General features: G+C 46.3%; 1 protein-coding gene across 3 annotated transcripts in view; it reads left to right on the top strand.

The window, feature by feature from the left end:
- Positions 1–25607, top strand: part of YLPM1 (YLP motif containing 1) — an 820959-nt gene that overhangs the window by 29304 nt on the left and 766048 nt on the right. For all 3 annotated transcript variants that reach the window (XM_085626748.1, XM_085626747.1, XM_085626749.1), the window contains exon 2: positions 23298–23477. In XM_085626748.1, coding sequence (XP_085482874.1) covers positions 23298–23477 — 180 coding nt within the window. The remainder of the gene's footprint in view (positions 1–23297; positions 23478–25607) is intronic.

Below are 25607 nucleotides of genomic sequence, written 5' to 3'. Positions count from 1 at the left end.
CTACAGAGTACTGTGTCCGCCCTACCCATTTTGTGTAGCCTAGTGCAGGAGATATAGATTCTATGTAAAAGCTTGAGTTGGATCAGTCGCAGTCGGGCTGATATCGCAACCTCTCTGGGGGAAGCTAAAGCATAGAGCCATTCCTCATCATAGACAGTTTTGACCATCTCCTGATAGGTTAGCCATTTTATCTCACAGGGCTTGGTCGGGTGCAAATTGATAAACCTGCTGCATTTTGGACTAGGCTGAGAGTCTTGAAAAGCTCTCTTGAGAAGTTTTTGGTAGCTTCAATTTTATTTGTTAAGTAGTTTGTGTTAGAACATATAATAGCTTCCTATACTCGGCTAGTGCTTAGTTATAGGTATTTTATAGAGCGCACGGCTGCCCCAGCAAAGGGGCGTCCCAGCGCTAATAGCAACAGAAGGGCAACAGACAGCAGAAGGGGGCCTGTAGTAAAGGAAAAGGGGAGGCTAATAGCCTTAACAAAAGCACAAATGGCAGACAAGAGGATAGTGAACAGCAGAAAGAGGCATATTGTGAAGGGAAGAGGTGAGTCTTGATAGCCTTATGCAAAGCCAAGTAATTATCGATGCTCCAAATGTGAGTTCTAGAGTTTAGCTGCCAGTGTGCGACCGAAGCGCCCACCAGCACGTACCCTCCTTACACGGGGAACAGCCGGCACATGATGGCCTATCGAATGGAGTTGGCGGGTGAGGGTGCATGATGAAAGCAGGTTGGCCAAGATGCCAGGAAAGGAAAAATTCAAGATCCTGAAAGCAATACAGAGGGACTTGAACTCCACTCGTCTGGCCACCGGCAGCCAGTGTAGCTGTCTAATAGAACTGGTGGTGGAGCAGATTCTAGGAAGCCCAAGTAGAGTTCTGGCAGCTGCATTTTGGATCATCTGCAGTCTCATAATCAGTCTTATTTGCCCCCACTTAGAGCGAGCAGTCTGTTAGGCTCTGTATGACTAAGTGAATGGGTGTTTAAGTGTATGAGTGAGTAAGAGGCTGTGTGATTGGGTGAGTGAGTAAGTGTGAGTAGCTCTATGGGTGACTCAGTGTGTGTGGCTGTACAGGCGGATATGTCAGTGGCTGTATTGGTGAGTGAGTGAGCGTATGAGACGCTGTGTTGGTGAGTGGGTGCATGTGTAGTCCTAAGAATCAGTGAGTGGGTGGGTGTGTCAGTAGTGGTATGGGTTTGAGTATGGAAGTGTTAGTGAATGTATGAATGGTTATATGGTGTGTGAGAGGGTGCGACGGTTTCTGTGGGCAATGTCAGCCGTGCATTGAGGGGGCGCAAGTTATAGTTGGCTCACTAACTATAGTGGCTGAATTTCCCTGGTTTTGTACGTATGAAGCCTGAGCCGAACTATAACGTTCTTGTAGCCTTTGTATTTTTTTCTTGTGAATTTTTAAGAAGCGGTTTAGTTTGCAGTGGTTAAGAAAGGGAGGTGGCCCCACCCAACTCTCAGGAATCCAGCTGTGTAGGACTTACGGGAGGTACCAGGAGGGCTTCTTGGCACTTAAGGTCCCTTCCCCAACCAGTAGTGCGCCTGGAGGTGTTGGCAGAGTGGTGGAGAAAGGGGGCGTGGCCTCTGAACAACTCTTAGCAATCCCACTGTGAGGATGGATAGTTGGCCCCAAAGGACGTTGTGCAACTATCCCTCCTGTTACCTCCAGTAAGTCCCACACTGCTGAGGGTTCTTTGGTGGCCACGTCCCCTTACTCCACTGCTCTAATCTCCCCATGCCGGTGCACTACTGGTTGGTATATGAATTCCACTTCACTCCCTATGGTCCGGGGGGGGGGGGGTGGGGGGGTGCAACTACCTCTCCTGTTAATCTGCAGTAAGGCCCAGGCATCTGGATTACTAAGTGGTTGTTGTTTGCAACACCCCCCCCCCCCCCCCCCCCCCCCCCCCCCCCTCACTGCTCTGCAAACCTTCCTTCTGTCCCACTACTGTCTGGGGTAAGAAGACCACTAAAGCCCTGTGGCGCTCAGGAGTCAAGGGGACTTAATCCCCCAACCAGTAGTGTGGCAGGAGGTGTGATTGCAGAGTGGTACCAGGTGACTTCCAGTGAAGTTGGGTAGCTTTCCTTTTTTTTTTTTTAGTTTGAAAAGCTTTATTGGTCAAAATGTTAATATAGAGAGAAATCAGCAGACAAAGGAAGGAAATTCAAATGATATTAAAACACCCAGGCTGATATCAGATAGTGAAAGATAAAAATCAATTTGTGAATTTTATAGAGTAGGGGGGAAGGGAGGGAAGACAAAAGAAGGAATAGTGGGGAGGAGAGGGCCGATTGTCACTGCAATATAAAGAGGTAAGGAATATAATATACAAGCAAAATACTGTAAATAAAGCAATACACAATATTCGGCCCTTGAAAATTATATAACATAAGAACCATGAAAAGGGAGAAAAGGACAGTCTATATCCCTCAAGGAGGTTTAAAATTTTCCGAATTGATATGCGGAAGTTTCTTTCGAGCCATTTGATCCAAGTATGTGGTGAGAGGCAACCAGAAGAGATCCCTGTTATGAGCTGGGTTGCAGGTGGAGGCAAAGGCAACATCAAGTCTATGAAAGTGATAAAGTGAGTTCCACCAACATTGTACGGAGATATTTGTGAGATTTCCAGTTAGAAGAGATGTGTTGAAATGCAAGAGCAAGCATGAGGTCAAATAGGCCATGGGAATGTGGAGGAAGGTCTAAAGAATCAGAAAGGCTACCCATAAAGAGAAGAGGTATAGAGTAAGGAACGGAAATTGTAAAAAGACGAGAGATTTAAAAACAGACCTTATCCCAGAATTTAGAAACTGTAGGACAGAGGAAGAAAAGATGAAGATCAGCTTTGGGAGTGCCACATGTCCAGCAATTAGAATCAGGAGAAACAGAGAAACGGGACAGAGAAAGCGGAGAAACATAGTCTGTGATATAGGAAGAATAAAGATAGGGTAAGAGCAGCAGAACGAGAATTGTTTTTAAGTATCTGGACCAAAGTTTATCCCATAGAGCGACAGACCAATCACATCCCAAATCCGCCTCCCAAGAGTTCCAGTTTAGACTTAACACGATCTGGATTAGGAGATGAAATTTTTTTATAAATGAGAGCAGCTTTAGGAAGGGTAAGAAGTATCTTGGGAAGAGGATTCTGGGTAACAAGAAGATAAGGAAGTAAGGGAATAATACATGTCAAGAACTGCCATAAGAGTGGTGAATTTATGTAAAAAGGAGCGAGGGCAATGGAATAAGAGTTGGAATTGAGGAAAGGAGCAAGGTGACACTCAATCAAAGAGCTGATTAACCCACATAATACCCTTTAACCTCCAAGTATTCCAAAAAATGGGTCTGTTTAGGAGAATACGCGAGTTATGCCAGATGGGGGTATCAAGGGAAGAAGTATATCTGAATAAGGGAAGGGGCGTGTGGAGAGCTTTGGCAGAGAAGCGAATAAACTCATTGAAGGAGAAGGGAAACCATGTTTGTTCGAGGGAGAGCCAAAGGCGTAAAGGGAGATGGTTGTGATGAGCCATCTGGAAGCCTGACTTAATGAGAAGGATTTATGGTATAGATGAAAATCTGGGAAATTAACACCACCGATAGATTTGGGATCTCGAAGAGATGATAAAGCTATTCTGGATTTTTTGTTATTCCAAAGAAACCTAGAAAGGCATGAATCATTAAGTTTGAAGTGAATCGCGCGAATGTGAACAGGAAGCATGGAGAAAATATATATTAGAATAGGGGCTATCATCATCTTGATCGAGTCCAACTGCCCCCACCAAGACAGAAAGAGGGTTCCAAGAGGAGAATGATTTTTCAATTCGAGATAGGACTGCGGACACGTTTAGTTTGATTGAGGAGGCAATGGAGTTGGAGAACCATATACCTAGATATTTAATTTTCGAACTATTCCAAGCGAACCCAGTAGAGGAAATGAAATGGGGGAGACAGAATTTTTGTGAGAGGAAGAATTTCAGTCTTATCTGAGTTAATTTTGTACCCGGAAATCTGTGAAAAATAATTAAATTCAGATAAAGGGAGAATAGATGTTTCTGGAGCGGAGATGAATAGAAGAATATCAGCTGCATACACAAAGTTTCAACTGGTTGTCACCATAAGGGAAACCGGAAATGGAGCAATTGCTACGGATAGAGGTCAAAAAGGGTTCAAAGGCTAGAACAAAAAAGTGGGGATAAGGGACAACCTTGACGAACGCCTCGTTGAAGAGGAAAGTAAGAAGAAACATGTTCATTGACTAGGACCAAAGCTTTAAGAGCAGAATACAGCAGGGAGATGAGGGATATGAAATTAGGACCAAAACCATGCCAACGTAGTGAAACAAACTAAGACCAATCAACTCTGACAAAAGCTTTCTCTGCATCAACAGAGATGGCAGCTAGAGGAATAGAAAGAGATTAAATTTTATTTAAAACATTGAGGAAAAGACGAGAGTTATCGGAGCCAAGTCTATCTTTAACAAAACCACACTGCTCTTTTCCAATAAGATGGGGCATAAGTGGATCTAAGCGTAAAGCAAGCAATTTAGCCTACATTGACTAAAGAAATCGGTCGATAATTTTTACAAAATTGGGGATCACAGCCATCTTTAGGAATGAGGCAAATGGTAGCCTCCTGAAAAGTGCTCTCTGCCTTACCAGATGAATACAATGACTGGAAGAACATTAATAGTTTGGGAAGTAAGAGATCAGAAAAATGTAAATCGAATTTAACTGGAAAACCATCTGGACTGAGTGATTTTCCTTTAGTGAGGGTGGTCAAAGCTTTGGAGAGTTCATCAAGTGAGAGGTCTGCTCCAAGAGCGGGAAAGTTAAGGAAAGAAGTATAGGGGCTGGGAAGTTTCTCAAGATAGAACTAAATGAGCGAAGTGGGAGGAGATTCTGGCGTATAAAGATTTTGATAAAGAAGCTGAAATTGATCAAGTAATTCCTGATCTTTATGTAGAAGAGTATTATCAGAAGAGTAGATAGTCTACAAAGGTACATTCTTTGAGATTTGAGGTAATTAGCCAACAGCTTCCCCGCTTTATTGCGACCACCATAATAACTAGCACTACTGCGAAGGAGTATTGACTATGCATTATCAGTAGTAGATTTATTGAATTTGAGGTTAGCTCGTATGAAGTCCGGTGAAATGGAATTGGCAGAGGAAATGTAAAATTCATGCTCAAAGTTTAATGTGAGCCAGTATAGTTTTCAGTTTCTGAAGTTTCTTTTTCTTAGAGACCTAATCGATGATGAACCCTCTTGCAGTTGGTTTAAGAGTCCCAAAGAAGGTGGGGGTGGGTGGAAGTACTGGGATCACTATTAAGGAGGAAGAATTCATTAGCAAAGGAGCAAAGAAGAAAGTAAATTTTGAGATAATGATTGAGAGAGAAAGATGTAATCAAGACGAGAAAGAGATGCACGAGGAGAGAGAAAAGAGTAATCCAGAGTATCAGGATGAAAGTCTCCAAGAATCAATGAGGTGTGATTGAGAGTGTCAAAGACATGTTTGAGAGTCTTATGAGGTATGAAACGGACAGTGGACTTGTGACCAAGAAACGGATCTACAATCTGGTTACAATTCCCCACCTAGAATAAATAGGTCATCTCAATATTGGATACATTTTTTCGTAATTTAAGGCCAAAAAGAATCCGGTTGTGTAGGACCATAGATATTACAAGCAGTTAAAGGTACAGAATTAGTTAATTACTTACTTAATATCCATCTTCCTTCAGTAACATTTTCTTGAAACATAACTTTACATTTTAATTTCTTGTGACAAAAAATGGCAACACTATTTTTTTTATTGATAGAAGGTGAGAATAAAACCGTACCCACCCAGCTTCTTTTTAACTTCAGTGATTCAGCTTCTGTAAGATGGGTCTCCTGTAAAAGGACTGTCAGGATTATATGAAGCTAGGTGGGAAAGGATTCTGTTGTTTAATAGGGTTGATAAAACCTTTTACATTCCAGGAGATAACTTTGAATTTAAAAACAGTAAAAATTTCATAGAAACAAAAGCTACAGTGATATAAAGGGAAAAGGAAATGTCAAAGAGAAGTTTAGAAAAAAGGGGAAGCATAGAGAAGGGGCAGAAGGAGCACGAAAAGGAGGGAATAGTCGGAAACAGAGGAAAAGGGAATTTGATCAATAGGTGAAAGGAAAGGAAGAAAGGGTAATGAGAAAAGACAAAAGAGAAGTACAAGAGAACGCAGTACATATCCGAAGAGGATGACTGAGAGTAACATACCTGAGGGGGACATAAAAAAAAAAGGACAATGAGGCAATGGCGACACTCAACAAGATGAGCCTCCCGAAATTGGGAGTCGGGACCGCATCAGGACGAAGAAATGTAGGAGGAGAATCGTATGGGAGGAAAGGGTATAAACACCAACCAATCTATATGTGTAAACAAAAGAAACTGTTAACAGCAGGAAAGTACAAAAGTATATATACAACAAGCCAACAAACATAAAGAAATAAAGATTTTGAGAGCTTATGATTAAGAAAAACTGTCATACAAAGAGGAAGAGAAAATTGAAAGAACCATACTAAAACAGTTTAAAGAACATCAAACTGCAATACTGCAATATAAGAGGAGGATACGTGCAGAACAAAAACCTGTAAGGAACAAAGTTAGACGATCAACCATTAGGAGAAGAGGAAGTATCCATGCCACTGTTAGTTTGAATATGAATAAAGTTTTTAAGGTCAGCAGGGTCTTGAAAGGACAATGTTTGGTTTTGATACGTGACTTTGAAGATACATGGATGAAATAGACTATATCTAGCACCAAGAGTTCGCAAAGGAACACGAAGGTTCAGAAATTTTCTTCTAGACGCCGTAGCATTGGAAACGTCTTGAGAGAGAGAGAAACACCTTCTGACCCAACCAGGAAACTTGACGTTTAGATCTGGCTGCAGAGAGGACTGCAAGGAAAGCCGTAAATTTCAAGAAGAGAATGATGACACCTCGTGGTTTAGCTGAAGCAGATGTGCCAGGACCAAGTCTGTGAGCTCGTTGGAAGTGGTAGCTGGCATATCCTGAAGTTTCGGAAGGAAGGAGGTGAATGTCACAGGATAATCACCTTCCATAGATTCCGGTGGTCCGTATATGCGTAGGTTATTCCTTCTATTTCTGTTTTCCAAATCCTCTGTATGTTGAAGAGCGAGAACCGACTTTTCTAAAGAGATGTGCTGAGAGTTAACTTGTATCTCAAACTTGCTGTTCAACAGACGCCACGCTGTTTTGCAGCGTGAATATTTCTGGATTCACTATGCTGTGCATTATTCCGTGATCTGGTGGTTGGGTCCGGATTCGTAGTCCTTTCTCTCTTTTTTTTTTTTTTTTTTTTTGTAGCCCAGGTGGGCGGCGACGACCCACCATTTGGTGCCCCTCCCGTGACGTCGTTGTGCTTCCTGCAGAAGTCACACCTTTGGGGCGCCATCTTCAGATTCTTTTTTCTGCCGTTGGGTCTGGGTCGTCATCGAGAAGCTCCAGGATTTCAATCGAAGGAAAAAGGAGAAATCGTGACTTTCGTCGAGAAAGAACAGCTGAGATAAAAGAGCGGAATAAATGACATCCGGGACGCGAAGAAGAAAGAATTTTCTTCGCCCTTCGAAGATGCTCACTCAGAGGCTCTGAGCGCAATGGACAAGACACCATTCAAATTCTGCCCTAACTGCCACCACAAGTTCGCGCAGAAGGACCAGCATCCGGTCTGCAACCTTTGCCTACCGATCGACCACCCGAGCAAGGACTGCAACGCCTGTTCAGCTTTCGCGCCGAAGACGCTCCGGGTGAGAGAACGCCAGAGAAGAGCTAACTTCAGCATGGAAGGCAAGGGTAAGGCCCTGTCGCTTTTACGATCTGGGCCTCTCCACCGACGATGAGGCCAACACCGTCGAAGGACCCGACGTCTTCACGGTCGCAGAATCCGATACGAAAACTCCTGATGAGGTAAGAGAATCGTCGAGTTCAAAACCCCCGAAAGGGCCTCAAACCCGAGACACTCTCGAAAATCTGAGTCTAAGTCCTCAAAAGGAGCACCGGCGCAGAAAATTTCGACGACCAAGGGTGGATCCATGGACAAAAGGCCGAGCGGATCCTGCGAGAAGGACTCCCTGGTGCCGAAGGAAGCCGAAAGGCTGAGTTCGTCGACAAAAGCCCACGAAGCGGGGCGTTCGACGCAGAAAGACAAGCCAGTGACGACGCAAGCTCTGTCAAAGAGCCGCGGTCGACGTCGAAAGCATCTCCGAAATGGAGAAGAAGAAAAGGCTCGAGGCGGAGATGGAGAGCATCCTTCAGAGGAAGGAGTTCGACGCCAAATTGTTTCAATTCAGAATTCCAACGACTGTCGACGGACGTCGTCGAGATCGAGGAACAGGACGAATTCTACGCCGAAGGGCTGCCGAGAGATCCTGAGGAGGAGGAAGAAGGCACCTACTATGAAGGCGAAGACGAGGAGGCCGACCAGCAGTCGTTCTACGACTCGGCGCCATCAACCACTCACAAACTGGATTGGCAAGATATCGACGCCGAAAATCCAGAGGAGCCCGTGGACACGTATCCTTCGAGGCCTTCGCCGCCAGACGACATCGGGGTGTACAATATGGTCGTCAGGAGTGCTGCAGCAGCCTTTGGGGTAAAACTGGACGAGGAGAAGCCGAAAGCTGACTTCTTCTTGAGACCCTGCTCCCCATTCAGACGAGGAGCCAGTTCCTTCCCATGCTCCAAAGCGTAATGAACCAGGGGAAGGAGGCCTTTAAGGAGCCAGCAACATGCCGGTCCATCACGCCCAGGACGGAGAAGAAATACAAGCACTCCTCCCTGGACCCGCCTTACATCAAGGGAGCGGTCACTGCTGACTCACCATCGCTTCCACGGCCAGGAGAAGGGCCAACGTGCCAGCGACCTCGGGGCCACCCCCCGATAAGGAAAGCAGGAGAATGGACCTCACTGGAAGGAAGGTCAAAAGGAACGCTGCAATGCACTGGCGCATGGCGAACTCCAATGCGCTTCTCAATCGACACCAGTACCAGCACTGGGACGAGATGGGGGAATTGGTCAAACACCTCTCTGAAGAGTACCGCCAAAGAGCATCCCACCTTGTGGAAGAAGGTAAAAACATAGCCAACTCGTGCATTAAAACTGCATTGGACGGGGCGGAAACTTCCAGCAGACTAATGGCCATAGGGGTCACCGAACGAAGACAGGCCTGGCTGAGAATCTCTGGATTCAAACAGGAGGTGCAGAGCAACATATTAAACACCCCTTTCAACGGGGAAACACTGTTCGGGGCGACAGACGAAAAGCTCACCCAGCTGAAGAAAGAGAACGAGACGGCAAGGTCCATGGGGGCCCTACAGTTCAGGGGGATGAGAAGAGGCACTCCAACTAGAAGACCCTACGGTAGAGGGGGTAACCAGCAGGGAGCATCGCACCAGACGTTCCAGCAAGGACAGCAGGGTGAAAGTCACGGCCAACAAGGTCAGCAAAAACAAAACTGGCAGTACCTGCCAAGGGGCCAGTCCTTTCGCGGGAGGGGAAACTAACGTGGCCAAAGGAGACGAGGGAGTGACCAACCCTCATCGAAGTGACTCTGCACACATGGGGACGCTCACCCCCAAAATTCCCCCAGGGGTGAGGCGCAATGCAAAAACGAGGGGGGGAAGAGACTTAATCACCTACGAACATCCAACACCCGTAGGCGGAAGGCTGGGCCTCTTCCTACAGGAATGGCAACGTATAACCACGGACAAGTGGATACTGAACGTCGTACAACACGGTTACTGCGTGGACTTGGAGGGGACGCCTCCAAACAGAAAACCAAAACTAAGGCAACGCTCCGGTCAGGAGCTTGCTCAACTCAGAGAAGAAACACTGAAGCTGCTCGAAAAGAGAGCCATCGAGCCAGTGCCGTACAAGGAAAGGAACAAAGGGGTCTACTCTAACTACTTCGTGGTACCAAAAGTAGACAGAAATCTCAGACCCATCCTAGATCTGCGATACCTAAACAAATACATCAGAACACAAAAGTTCAAAATGACATCACTACAGGAGTTGCTGCCCCAAATAAGGGACGGAGACTTCATGTCCACCGTGGACCTCAAGGATGCCTACCTGCACATCCCAATAAACAGAAGGCACAAAAGACTTTTAAGATTCAGCATCAACCAGGACCATTACCAATTCACGACCCTGGCCTTCGGGCTGAAATCAGCACCAAGGGTATTCACGAAATGCCTGTCGGCAGTCGCAGCATACCTACGAAGGAAGGGGATTCATGTGTACCCTTACCTAGACGACTGGCTGATCAAAGCAAACACCCACAAAGTGCGAGAAACACGCAGCACAGGTGACAAAGACACTGACGAATCTGGGGTTCTCCATACACTGGGGGAAGTAATCAATGAAGCCAGAACAGGTGAAGATTTTCCTGGGAGCAAAAATCAACACCATAAACAGGACGGTCGTGCCCAGCGACAGGAGAGCAGAAGCCCTACTGAGGGTGACGAGCCTCTACCAGAAGGGGTGAGTTCTGACCGTGAGAACAGTGAAGAAGATCATGGGGATGATGGCGTCATGTATCCACCTGGTCCCAAATGTTCGACTTCACATGAGACCATTCCAAGAATGGCTACAACAGCAATGGTCACAGGCAAGCGGAAGTTAGGAAGATCTAGTGGTTACGCACGCAGTGCAGGAAGAGATAACTTGGTGGAACAGAAACAACATAACTACAGGGAAAAGCCGGGCACCACCAAGCCCAAGTGTGACCATCACCACGGACGCATCTCAAAGGGGATGGGGAGCACACATGGACCAACTCAGAGTGAGGGGTCTGTGGGCTCCAGCAGATGCGGTCAGACATATCAATTACCTGGAATTGAAGACTGTCCTGCTAGCCCTGAAGGCATTCCAGAAGCACCTGTACAACCAGAGAGTGTTGATTCAAACGGACAACACCACAACCATGTTTTATATCAACAAACTGGGTGGGACACAGTCGTTCCCCCTTTCCACTCTGGCACAGGAGATTTGGAGATGGGCCATACCTCTCAAGATAGACCTGCTAGCGATTCACCTACCAGGGAAGGACAATGTGGAGGCAGACTGGCTAAGCTGGCAGACCTCAGCTTCACACGAGTGGGAGCTCAATGGGCACGAAATGCAGAAGCTTTTCCAGAAATGGGGAACTCCCACAATAGACCTGTTGGCAACACGCCAGAATGCAAAATGCCAAAGCTTCGCGTCCAGGCAACCAGATCAGATATCCCAAGGGAATGCCCTATGGATAAGCTGGTCAAGGACATTTGCCTACGCTTTTCCACCGATACCACTGTTACACAGGGTGCTCGAGAAATGCAGAACCAGCAACATGACACTGATCCTGGTGGCACCACAGTGGGCAAGGCAGACTTGGTTCTCCCAAATTCTAGAAATGGCTCTAGGGAATCCCCACAGATTCACAAGAAGAAAGGACCTGCTCTCCATGCAGAACGGAGAGGTTCTGCATCCAGAGCCAGAAAGCCTCAGCCTGGCGGCATGGCTCCTGAAGAGTTAGTTTGCGGACCTTAGATTGCCTCCAAGCACTATGCGAGTGCTGCGAGAGGCAAGGAGACCAACTACACGCAAATGCTATAGTGCAAAATGGAAAAGATTTACAATATGGTGTGGCAAAAAAGGCCTGCAGAATAAAATGACAAAGGACTCAACAGTGCTGAGATACCTCACGCACCTTCTGAAAAGCAACCTATGCTCCACCTCCCTAAGGGTACACCTAGTGGCGATAGTAGCTTACACAAGAGGGGAGAAGGGTGGAAGTTTCTTTACGTCGCAGGTAGTAAAGAGATTCATGGAAGGAGCGAAACTAATCGCGCCACCTAAAAGGTTGCCGCCGCCGGCATGGAACCTCAACGTGGTCCTGACGGAGCTTATGAAAGCACCATTTGAACCCATACACAAGGCATCAATGCAAATGTTGACTATGAAAACGGCTTTTCTGGTAGCCATAACCTCGCTACGCAGGGTGAGCGAGCTGCAAGCACTAACGCTACAAGAGCCCTACATACAGATACACAAGGACAGGGTTGTCCTGAGAATGGACCCGCACTTCATGCCTAAAGTCGTGTCGGCATTCCATTTGAACCAGAGTATTCAGATACCGAGTTTCTTTCAAAACCCAACTTCGAACGCAGAAAAGGCTCTACACACTCTAGACGCTAGGAGAGCGGTGATGCACTACATTGAGAGGACCAAGAAGCACAGAAAAACTCAGCAGCTCTTTGTGTCCTTTGCATCAAGCTTCATGGGGAGACCAGTGACAAAAGGGCACCATTGCTAGATGGATTGCACTAACTATACAGTTTTGCCACAAACAGGCAGGACAGGAGCTAACGGAGGGGCCTCAAGCTCACTCCACAAGGAAGAAAGGGGCAACCATTGCCTTTCTGGCAAACACGCCCATTCAGGACATATGCCTGGCGGCAACATGGGCTTCGGTGCACACGTTCACCAAGCACTACTGCGTGGACATACAGATGAACAAGGAAGCACAAGTAGGACAGAAGGTGCTTCAACACATATTCAACGACCAACGCTCATCTACCACCCAGCCGCCACAAAGATAACAAACCGCTACAAAGTCTATGCACAGCATAGTGAATCCAGAAAGATTCACGCTGCAAAACGAATAGTTTCTTACCGGTCCGTGTAGTTTTGCAGCTTGAAGATCTTTCTGGATTCACTAGCGAACCCACCCACCTCCGCCAGGAAGATGAGGCTGGAGGAAGAGGGGGGGGGGGGGGGGGGGGAAACCGAAGTACAGAAGGAATGAAATACTACAGAAAAGTGGACATATAATTTAATCATTCGCCTAGGGTTAAAAAAAAATGTTTAAAAAAGAGGGGGAAAAAGAACCCGAAGATGGCGCCCCAAAGGTGGGACTTTCGCAGGAAGCACGACGGCGTCACGAGAGGTGCACCAAATGGTGGGACGTCGACGCCCACCTGGGCTACAAAAAAAAAACTACAAATCCGGACCCAACCACCAGATCGCGGAATAATGCACAGCATAGTGAATCCAGAAAGATCTTCAAGCTGCAAAACTACACCGACAGGTAAACTATTCGTTATCCATAGTCTACCATTTCTTCTCAAACTGCATTTTGCGATTTGTTTCCTCTTCAAACGGGCGCAAGGCGCGTATCTCCTCCAAAAGTAGTTCCATAGAAATAGGAGATGGTGTTTTGTTAGGAGATGGAGGATCATGTTTCAGACATTTAGTTGATGTGGTAGGTGGAGAGGATTTATTTGGAGTGGGCTGCGTTGATCGATTAGAGGCAACACCTGCCATTTGGCCTGTTTTCGAAGAGGAGGCTGATGTTAAGGAGAATGAAGATGCTGCCGCAGAGGCACTTTTTGAAGGAACAAAGAAACTTCGGGTTGCGCAGTTTGCCCATAGATAGTCTTCCGTCAGCACGTAGAGTGATTGATGCACTTTTGTGGTGAGGTGTGGTGGTGCAAAGGTGAACCAAAGAAATCAAGTTAGGTTGTTTGATAGGGAACTGATTGTCTTTATGAAGAAATCAATGAAAAAGAAACAAAGGAACGCACCCCTCACAAGTGACAAAAATCCAATAGAAGGCATATAAATGACAAAAATGCAATTAAGTGCTGCGCAGCAGATGGTCGAAATATACACAACCCTGGAGAGGTAAGCAGACAGCAATAGTGGTATTAAAGTCCATGGAGTTATGAGAGGAGCAAAAGTATAAGCTGCAAGCCTGTCAACATACAAGCATAGGCAACAAGCAAGACTACATACCAAATTCTGAGGAGACGTGCACTTGAAATGACAGTTCTCTTGAGGAGGCAGATAAAGCTTGGTAAATGAAAAAAGGCATGATACATAAAAAAAAAAAAAACTCCTTAATTATATGGTAGACGTTGAAAAACCAGGAAATAATCCAGGCAGTAACAGGATACACAGCGCCTATAGGGCATTTTTGTGGAAGCGCTGAGTTCCTGAAGTTGGAACGCGCACATCCAAAACGGCGGCCGTCATGAAGGAGACGATGCGAGGCTGGAGAAGTCATTAAGCGCGACGCGCCGACATTTAAAAAAGGTCTCACCGGAGGCTGCACTCATTCCGATGTACAATGCAGGTATTTTCCAGCGCAGCGCAACAGGGAAAACATGTCCGCGATTCCAAAAGATGTCCCGAAGCGCCGGAGCTAACTCCCTAGGCGGCCATCTTCTACGGCGCCCTAGCCACGCCCCAGGTAGCTTTTTAAAATTATATTGGAAGGGAGGCATGTGGGCCCCTTCCCTGGGCTGATCTTATTTACATCCTTGCCATCAACCAAACATGGAGCAATATCCTTTTTATTGGAGTAACACTTTCTAAAAGTTTCTAGTCTTTTCCTTCAGCACTAGGCTAATTTGGAAGAACACACATTTTTCCACTTTCCTGCAGTTACATTGTCTTAGGCCCAGGTATGGGCTCCAGAGTAACAAACAATCCTAACTGTGTTGGGATGAGATCTGCACAGCTTTGAAAAGCTGTGCCGCCCTGATAGGAAGTTTTTCCCAAGAACTTTTTTGTTTCAAGTTAAATGAACAAACGATCAAGTCTCTTGAGGTGCTTTCTTTACTTTTTTCCTTCATTGTAGTAGTGATCTGAACGGGCAGAAGGATGACCCAAAGAGTGACTGCCATGGGTGGCTGTAGTGGATTTGTTGTGCTGAAAGCCCATGCTGTTGTAGCTCTACCTCTTTAGAGTGGCTAATGATTTACCGATTTCCACTGAAGTGGCTCCCTTGCCTTCATGCATGGTACATGTACATAGAATGTGATGTGGACATTTTGCATGCGCTTGGTAAATGTGCGTGCTGCACGAGATGTTTTTCTTGGTGGAACGGTCTCTTTTCCGTGTTGGATACCAGCTTGCACATACTCCTTCCAAGATCACCATACCTGTAGAAACCTGGTGTGTGGTGTTTAATAGCCCACTTTGCTCAGTCGTTATTCCTGCTCCTCAATTCCCTGCTGAGTGAAGCTGCTCACACCCTTTACCTGTGTAGCTGGCTCCTATGGTAATGGTAACTGATGCAGAGTGCTGTCATGGCTGCAATTTGCACATGGGCGCCAGTCTAAATCTGTTTGACCTCTTAACACTTGATTTGATATTTATTTCCTATGAAGCATGGCACTCACCTGAGGGGACATTTTACTATAATTTGTAACCATTAAAAATAATTAAGGATCCCTGTTTTCCGTTTTTACTGATTTTTACAGATGAACACAGGCAGAAGACCATTTATTTTTTTTGTCTGTGCTTATTTTTAAATGTGGATAAAAATGTAAATTGGATTCTTTTTAGAGTGATTCTAAAGGCTGTCATGACGGTTTGGCCAATAGCCTTGCAGATTGACAGCTAAAGGGTTTAAAAAAAGAAGGGATTTCTAGTAAAGAGGCTTAAACAGTAGATATGCACAACCTTGATACTAAATTGTTCATATTTTCATGTATGTGCATTGATTTATCATCAGTGAGTGTTCATATCATTGACAACTATCAGGCATTCAAGCATGAATGTACATTTATCGGGTACATAAATGTGGAAATATACTAGTTTTAACTTCATTTTTTCACAAAACCCAAAATAAATAAGGATAAATACAGACATTATTAGCAAAAAATAAATATGGAGCCCTAAAAATAATCCGTAGAGATCTACAGGGAATGTGCACTGAAGAGGCCACTGGCTCAATTGGAAGACCTGAAGAGTTTGCCGTGTATATTCTTAAATTGTCAAGCATTATAAGAGCCTTCTAAATTCTTCCCGATTGAATGTTACAAAAATGTATCCTACAGTACACAAACGGAGATCTCATTAGTGTGGTTACTTAGGGGAAAAAGGTATATTTCCTTGAATATTACTTTCGTAGTTAAGTGGAATCAGCATAGTTGAATGCAGAGCAGTCAATGGATCTTGTCAACTATCACTGATGTTTAAACCCTGCTTGCTCAGATCATTAGATATCAATTCCTTCGAGTATGGTATGATCCACAGTATCCAACACAATGGTAAGGACAAGAGCACTGCTATTCTTTTCTCTAGGCTTGATCGTAATTTCCCTGGCAATCCGATGGATGCACCATTCCTGGATTTTTAGAATGTTTGTGTATAACAGATCCTTGGTTTTTGGCTCTTGTCCCTTTTACCTTAATTGCCTGAGAATCTGAACACCAAGGACACCCACAGAACGATGCATGACGAGGCTTCTTGTGAGGAGTGAAACCACTGCTGGTCTGTTCTTTTAGAACAAACCTGCTTGCTGGGAAGTCTTGCAAGAAGCGTCAGAGTATATACTTGCCTGCAAACATTTACAGAAAGATCTGCACAAAAACCAGGTGAAGACAAGTAGGGTGTGGAGAGTGTTTTGATGGTCTGAGGTCACTCATGAGCCACAAGATCCCTGTGATCCGACGTGAAAAATAAATAACATCTTTGTGTATTTGCAAAGTCACTAGGAATATGGTGAACCTTGACTGGCGCCAACCACCTCATACTTGGAATGTCTTACCGTGTTTAACAGCATGACTTGCACAGAGAAAGGAGTGTCTGGTTTTAGGGGGCAGTCATGCAGTTTCTTACTCCTTCTACTAGATGGATCAGCACCCTGCATAGTTCTGGGAAGACTGTCTCAAGCACCCTGCATGGAAGCCTGTTTTGCTGCAATCTCATTTCTTCATGTTGGTATGTTTTTTAGAGGTTGTTTGAGGTATTGCTGTGTTGATTTTAGCTTTTCTTGCAGATTAGCCGGTGGTACAACAAAGTACATGAGTGTGCTTGAGGGCCCTCTGTCAGAATTGCATATATGGGGAAGGAAACTTCCCCCAAAACCACCAGTCTAGGGAACAATTTCAGTGATGCATACAAGCCCCCAGATTCAACATTTGGCCCCAGCTTGATGCTGCAGAGTTTTGAGACACAAGCACTCTAGTTTGGGTCAGTTTCGCTTGCTGTTTACAGTCCCTGGTTGGGAAGGTTAGAAGCCTGTGTTGGTAGGCATGGCACACAGGCATTGGTGCCATGTCGACTCCTCAGTTAGTCTGCACCAAAACGCAGCCTGCAATGGCACTGTGAGTGTTCAGGTGAGGGGTCTGTGAAGGCTGCAGCATGTATTATGCCATCCTCAGAGGCTCTCTGATCCCAAGGCCCTTTTTTGAAAGATATTTTGGTTCACTAGCTCCGCCACTATAACGTGATCTTTTGGATTTAATAAGACCTTATTTGCTTCTGGCAAATTTGATGAGAATAGCTGCAGTTAGCTAGAACATATAAAGCATGTTGGAACTAAACCGCTTTGGCTTTATTTATCTTCACGAGCTGCGCTTTGTACGAAATGGTTTCCCCACAAATAAGTGCTTCAAAGGTGCCCCACACTTAAGAAGTCCCCTAATGCATTGCGCGTATAGGCAACCCAAGTAAGGTTTGTTAGTAGCATTTTATCTAAAGACTACATTGGATTTTACATGGCTAACCTCTTCTAATAATAACTGTAGGCACTTAAAGATCGGAAAAGGCTGAGGCTAAGATCTCCGCTGCACCTTTGCATAGTGCGATATCAAATACAGGAAGTAGACCTAAAACATTTAGAGAAACTAATATAAGTATGTTGACGGGTGCTCAGCCTGCCAAGGATCGAATAGGGCTAGGTCATGTCTCATCCTCGTAAAGAAAAGCAGGCGGATTTGGGCCTAGTTTGTTTACCAATGTAAGAACAATCAAGTTTTGCATTCTGAATGACTTTAAAAACATTGCTGTATATTGTATATTAAGCATTCCATGTATACTTATGACATTGTTTGTTCAGGAGCTTGTCTGGTCTTATCACAAAGGGTAGATATTACAATTCCATAACAGCATGGTTCCAGATCATTCAGCCTGAGCTTCTGGACAGATGCTATGATTAAGAACAGTAGAACCCAACAACAACAGTATTGACCGGTTTTACGTGATTATCCCTCTCATTGCCCCCCGCACTCCCCCTGTCTCACCGCGTGTCATCAACTTGTCGTGTGTCCCACTCCCTGGCCGCGGCTGTGTCCACACTGGTGGCAAGTGATATATATGTATACATGGGACGTTACGGTTGCCCGTTGACGGGGCCTGTCACCCACTTTGAGTCCACATTCCTCTCCCTCTGGCTGTCCCCCAGGGGCCACTTCCTCCGTTTGCTGTAAGGCATGGAGCAGTTCCTCCCACTGTTCTGCTATAGGCTCCTTCCGCAGCCCTAGTGTTTCCTCCTGTCAGATGGCAATTCCCTCTGCTTTGGCCCATGCTAAATGCAAATACTTCCATGCTCGTATGTGCGGTGGATCCTTTGCCTTCCATCTCTTGGTCAGAAGTCTCTTAGCGACTACTAGTCCCAAGTCCAGAAACCTGGATGTTACTTTTGTGGCCGGGGTTCTACGATAGTGGTGTAGCAGGTATGCAGTCCATTCAAAGGGAATGTCTCGGCCTATGCATGTATGTAACAGCCTGCTGATTGTGTGCCAGTATGCGCTTAACAAGTGACAACTCCACAGCATGTTTATCAGCCCAGCCCCTAGTTTGGCGCATCTGACATGTTGCATCCGTACAGTGGAAATACCTGTTGATCATCTCGGGTGTAAGATATGCTCTGTGAACAATGATCTACTGTATTTGTCTGAACCGCATGTTTCTGGGTATGTGTACTGGGCTCTTTATTATCTTTCCCACTCCTTGTCTACTAGTTGCCGCCCCAGATCTTGTTCCCATTTGCGGCGAAGGGGATCTAGGCTTATCGTTGCATGTGTTCGGAATGATGCCGCAAACCAGCGTACCAAATGTCTGCCTCGCCCCATGACGTGGAGATACTGTATGGTAAGGTGCTGGCTCGTTCTGTGGCCATGTCCCCCCCCCCCAAACTAGCTGTCAACGTCGCAACCAGCAAACTGTGCATCAGGAATTGCCCTGGCGGCAGTCCTACATCCTCTACCTTGAACTCATATGATATAAGTAGGTCTCCAGGGTCTGTATGTCGGCTTCTCGCCATTCCACGAGTGCGGGAGATGAGTACCCCGGGCCCACTAGGGGATCCCTCTAAGGGTATTGCCGGCACATATGGGATAAGATCTCTGGTTAGATATAGACTCCTGCGATAGCATTTGTATGCCACTGCCAGAAGGAGCGGCGTCGGTGTAGCTGCCTTGGTGGCTGGGTGAAAAAGTCTGAGTATTTGCTCCAGGTAGTACGGAGGCAAGGCGCACGCAGTGTCCTCCCATCCCCTATCCGCGAGCCAACGGGATATCCACTGCAGTTGTGCAGCCAAATAGTAGTGTTCGAAACAAGGCGCAGCAAGCCCTCCTGCGTCGGTAGGCAGATAGTTTTGCTAGCGCCATTCTGTCAGGGTTTACCCCAAAGGAAGTCCCGGAGTAGTTTTGTGAGTGTAGCAAAAACGGCCACAGGAACATATGCAGGTTAATTAGCAAAGTGGTATAGTAGACGGGGAAGGATTACCATCTTGGCTAGTGCTACCCTTCTGGTTACTGTTTGCGGAAGCGTGCTCCAGAAGCGTACCTGCTACCTGATCGCTGTTCAGGCCCTTCCCAGGTTTCCGTCAGATATGTCGGTTGGCTTCCTAGATACCAGAAGGTGTCCTCCCTCCACTGCACCCTTGTACCATTCAGGGTATATCCCGGTTCTTAACTTCCCTCCCCGAACGCATAAATACAGGACTTACTAGCGTTCACTCGGGGTCCTGAGATGGCGGCAAAGTCATGCAGTATGTGTGCCAGTTGGGTCGGTATGTTTTCTATGTCTGTCACGTAGACCAATAAGTCATCCGCATATAACGACACCTGAACCACCAGAGTATGCCATGGTCCCCAGCAATACCCCAAAACATACTCTGACTTCACAGTGAGATTTTGTGACAATCCTGCTGGGTACCTATGTGAGGCGAGGCTGTAGGATGTTTTTCTAGCACACAACAAAAATAAACTGTGCTGGAATTTCAGAAGAATTAGAAAAGTACTCACCAATTGTCTGTAATTCTGAAATGTGGGAGCGGCAAATATTTGAGTACTATCGGCACACAACAGTACACTAGGTTATGAGATTTCTACACATTATCATTTGTGTGCTGTAAAACTATGTCTGTGCAAATGTAATGGTTATTTTAATTGAATATGTTGTCTGGAATGGCAGTGTGCTAACACACCATACATACTTCACACTACGCCTCTTCACTTTACACCACCTCACAACACTGCTCCACTCTATGCCCTTCCGCACCACTCATCCTTCCGCACCACTCCCTTATTAACGATGCAGAACAGAAGCTTAACTGGTGTACAGCATGGCTAAAGAACATTTCCAAAGCCAATAGCTCTTGCATAGTATGACCTATTGGCTTTGCCAATGCTTGTTTTAAGGCTGCACTTGCCATTGGTCCTAGCAAATGGAGCTACTTGGCTTTTGCGTTAACTGATTGCTGCAGGGGATCATGTTGTCAAATTGGGGTAAATTTAGAGATGCAACTGAACTTATTTCCGGGTTGAGGCAGATGCAGCAATGCAGACAATAAAAGAATCAGATGTGGCATGTAACACTGAGACTGCACCTAGTCTGCGTTGCTTGAATGCTATGCGCAACTTCAGAAAGCTCCTTTTGGAGCTGCGAACCGAAAAAAAAAAAGCAAAGCACCTTAGTGTTGTTGAATGTACCTGGAGTCCAGACAATAGAGAAACAAATGGGAAACAGTTTTACCACGTCAGTTGTAATTAGTGCATTTGAAGAAATGCTTTTCATGCATTAAAAACTCTCTTCACATGGTCCTAAGTAAGGAAGTTTGAAGGCCTGTAATGTCACTTTGGCAGATCTAGGATGTGGTCAATTGTTTTTAATTTTAATTTTTGGGCAATCTGGTTTTCTTTGGCACTTTTCTACAATGCCGTGAGACAGGGTCCTAATGATCTGTGTTCGATAATACTTGGACATACTGGGTGGGGGAATAACTCAATGGCTGGAGTAGAAGTGCTGCGATTTTACTTGACTGCAAGGCCACTTTGATAGTAGGAAACGGTAACAAGTTCCCATTGATTTCAGAGCTCCGCTTTGAGCTTGATTTGTGACCTCGCTCTTATTTGACATTTTTAGGTCTCTTACGGATAGCTTTCATCGTGTAGGTGGGTGCTCACTGCTGATATACTTACATGCACTGGGTGTGTCAGCAAGCGTCCCTAGACCCTTACTTGCATTACACCGGATGTGTCTAATTTTGCACTATCCTGCCTCTACACACATTGTGTGCCACCGGGACAAAGGGTGAGCACTGCTTACACCTACATTTGTAGAGCGTATAAGGTGAACACCTATGCCACTCTTTAGAAACGCATTTCATGATTTCAGTATACATTTTTGGGAAGTGGAGTAATCCCATTTGAAGGCTTCTTTGTCCTCTCAATAATTATTGATGTTCTGCATGGTATTTAGCTGTGCACAATGGCACAAAAGTAAGCCAACAGTGCCTAACTTAGCATTTGTACTTGCTATACATCCTCCAGCACAAATTCCTATGTGTAGACAACAGCAGACGTCAGACATGGAAGATGCCTAATTTAGGGTATAGCCCACGTTACAAAAGGGATTTCAGGCAATATACACACCGTATTCCTCCAATCCACAACAGTTTTCCACATCTTGCCACAGAATTTCACAGCGCACCACATAATTCAACTCCACCATGTCAAAACTCAACACACAATGCCATCCCACATAATTAACTCACAATCTAACTTTACATCCTTCAATTACACTTAATGCTATTTAATTACTATCCACATAATTCTACAGCGCACTATGCCACATTTCCACACCACACAGTTCCATACCACACAAAATCCACTACAAACAATTCCACTGCAACCCATCTCTCTCGCACTTTCACCAAACCTATCCTCTCTCCACAACACACCCACTGCCCTTCTCATCTCTCCCTCACACAACCCCCTCTCATCCCGCAGTCCCACTGCCCCCTCTCATCCCTCACTCTCTATCTCCTTTGTATACAGCCTGCTCATACATGCTGCCTTCCTGTACCTCCTTGGGCTGTGCACTAGCTCAACTTTCGCCTCATCCGGTGCCCCTTCCACATGTCCCTCTCACTCTTTCTCTCATGCCATCTCTCACCACTCTTCACTCACTCAAGCACTCTTTACACCCCGCTCATGTGGTTCACTTAGTCTTGGAGCACAATATCTTTCCCGTGCCTTTTCAAGGTTTTCATTCCCCCAATCCCACGCTCTTCTCCTCTTCTTGGGGTGCCTTCTGCGTATAAACGCGCTCCCGCTTTATATGTCTACGGCCTGTTCTCCCCTTCCTCTTTCTCACACACACTTTCTGCTCCTCTGTCTGGTGTTCATTCACCACTTTGTGGACAAACTATCTAGCCCTCTGTCTTCCTGTCTGTCTAGTCTCTGCACCTCTCACCCCTATCTACTCCCCATGCCACAAAATTCCTCAACATGGGAGGGAGACGGAGGAGGGAGGGAGACGGAGGAGGGATGGGGGAGGGGAGGAGGGAGGAGGGAGGAGGGAGGAGGGAGGAGGGAGGGGGGAGGGGGGAGGGGGGGAGGGAGACGGGGGGGAGGGAGACGGGGGGGAGGGAGACGGGGGGGAGGGGGGGATGGAGTGAGACAAGGGGGGGAGGGAGGGGGAGGAGACGGGGGGAGGGAGGGGGAGGGAGACGAGGGAGGGGGGAGGGAGGGAGACGAGGGAGGGGGGAGGGAGGGAGACGAGGGAGGGGGGAGGGAGGGAGACGAGGGAGGGGGGAGGGAGGGAGACGAGGGGGGAGGGAGGGAGGGAGACGAGGGAGGGGGGAGGGAGGGAGACGAGGGAGGAGGGAGGGAGACGAGGGAGGGAGGGAGATGTGTATGCCGGGTCCGGTGGCTCAGTGGACGAAGGAGTCTGCTGCTGGGACCTGTGTTCCACCTCATGGTCAGTTTTTTTTGTTGCTCTAGCCCCGCTCCCGCCCCCAAGTTGCGGCCCTCTGCCACAAACCACACTGTAAATTTGGCCCCCAAGAGAAAGTTTGTGTACCCCTGCTCTAGTGCTTCAACTTACAGTACTTAGTTGATTTTGGAACCTCCCCTCGCCCATCCAATAAAAGTATGTTCCTGCTTAGTAATTGAAAAATTGTTTTTTCCTTTCTTTACCTTTAGCTGTAACTGATAACTTATTATTTCCTAGCTTGATGACCCCATGGAGCAGCACAGGCTGCAACAGTTGCAAGCAGCAGCAGCCCACTGGCAGCAGCACCAAGAGCATCGCATTGGCTACCAGTACCAAGGAATAATGCTTAAACATGGTCAACTGCAACAGCTGCTGCAGCAATACCAGCAAATTATTCAGCAGCCTCCGCACATGCAGGTGAGGTCCTTCAATACCCTTAAGTCTTTTCTGAACTTGGACTCTAACAAAATATATTTTTGTGCTTTTTTTCCCCAGTTGATGGAGCTGTTGAGCAGTATGCGCATTAGGAGCTTCTATAACTTTAGTTCTACCTTTGATAACACAAATTGCTGCTGTCAATGACTATTGCTTTTGAGGGAGTTACGTTACTGGTTTGTGCGAATATTGCAATGCCACCAGTCTTGTTTTGTGGCACTTATTTTCCTGCTGTCCCTCATGTGCCTGTTCTTTTTAAACTATTCATGTTCATTTTAAACATTCCTTTGTCTCTCTGCTGCTTACCCACACAAGGTTTGGAAATGGACTATCCTAAAAAAAAATCCTGAGATTCTGCTCTTTATTTCCAAGATGCAAGGACTTCAATTCATCTTCCTGCAATGTGCTCCTGTTTCAGTATCATAAATAAGCAACAGAAAAGCAGATAAGGCAATTGGAACATGATGGGTTACATCCTGAAGCTGGTGCAAATATTGGCCCTACTGCCAATCTTGTTAGTCCTTGCTAAAGGGTGGTTTTGTTGGTAAGGATGAGTGGAAAGTGAGACGCAGTGGATAGACTGCAACCATCAGCCTGTGTCTTAAGTACAACACCTGCCCTTGGTGTATGCCACAATGTGATGGGATGTGGCAGAAGTGCATCTTGAAAACCTCCCTTAAGTAGTGTCCATTTATGTTGGCTGGGGGTATTGCAAATTCCCATCAGTTTGAATTAATGATTCTTCAGTCTAGTTTCTAGTGGGAATTGATGGCAGTGACCATTAGGTGGATGGAGGCGACCCTGGGAAATGTAGTCTGGGTAAAGGTCGGTAACGCCTTCGAGGTTTGATGGCGGGTGATGAGCTGGTCCAGATCCTGTAGGCTGAGTACCAGGGGTAATCAAGAGGACACACGCAGCGGATCGAATTGTTGTGCGGCAAGATGATGTACTAGACGTCGACAGTTGGAACATTGAGAGTGAGGCGGTCAGAGCCCTAGTTATGACTGTAACAGCAGGAGCGATTGAGGACTTGGACACCCGCTGGGTAGAGGACTGCTGAGTATGTCCATCAGGACTGCATGATGGCTGATAGGCGGCACAAGTGCTGAGGATTGACAGGCCAACAGTTGGGTCCTTTGCTTGCTGGAGAACAGATCCTGGCTGGGCCCTTGCGGTAAGGGAGTTTGCCTCAGTGGGCTGCCACGGATTCCACTGCTCCTGAGACCAGTGATGCGGGTGATGAGTGGGGTCCAGCGTTGGTGAGCTGCAAGCCTCCCCACTCAACTGCTGTGACCACTGCACTTGGTGTTTCCGTACATTAACCTGAACTTGTGACTTTTGTCTCGCTCATTTTTTTTCTTTGCTTGACATGTGGTTTACCTGTTTAGTGTACTTAAGCATGTTGTGGCCATCAGTGATTAACTAGCCTGTTCAAAGTGACTGCTCTAGACCCTCCCTTGCTTTGCTTAGCTGCTGCGTGTTGAGTCCCGGAGCTGAGCCCCTCAAGTTCAGTGCCACGTTTCAGTTCTGATTTTAGTTAGGTCGGGGGAGTTCAATTACATTGCTATGACTGGGAAGACACAGTTGGGTGCTTAGGCTCAAAATCATTCTTCAGGTTCTCTCTGCGCAATTCACTCTACCCTCGATGGTATTGTTTTGTATGCTTTTTTCACATCTTTGCATACTCTTTCGGCAATGAAATTTACTTTTCGATCTGAAAGCTTTGCAGATGGCCTTCGGGCCTAACCGTGCCGGGCTAGCTCTCCGGAGCATAAGGAAGACTGCAACGCTTGCAGATCGTTTCGGTCAAAGGAATCTGTTTGCGAATGTCAGGCTCGACAATGAGAGATGCAGCGTTCAAAGCATTGCACACACACCTTCGGGTAACAGTCCTGTCAAGAAGATATTGGAGTATCGGCGGTGGAGGAGGAAGAGGCCTTCTCCACATCTGAGTCAGATTCAGAGCACGAGATAGACCTCAATGCTGAAGAACTTCAGCAGGGACAAGGCGGCGTGAGTAAAGAAGACCCCTTGCCCCATCCACGCACTCACAAGAAGTCTATGGCTTCGGCACCATCTCTGCCTTCTGGCCAAGGTCGGTGACGAGATTTA

Source organism: Triturus cristatus, chromosome 9, assembly GCF_964204655.1.
Source record: "Triturus cristatus chromosome 9, aTriCri1.1, whole genome shotgun sequence".
Classification (NCBI taxonomy): domain Eukaryota; kingdom Metazoa; phylum Chordata; class Amphibia; order Caudata; family Salamandridae; genus Triturus; species Triturus cristatus.
This window is presented reverse-complemented; position numbering and strand designations above follow the sequence as displayed.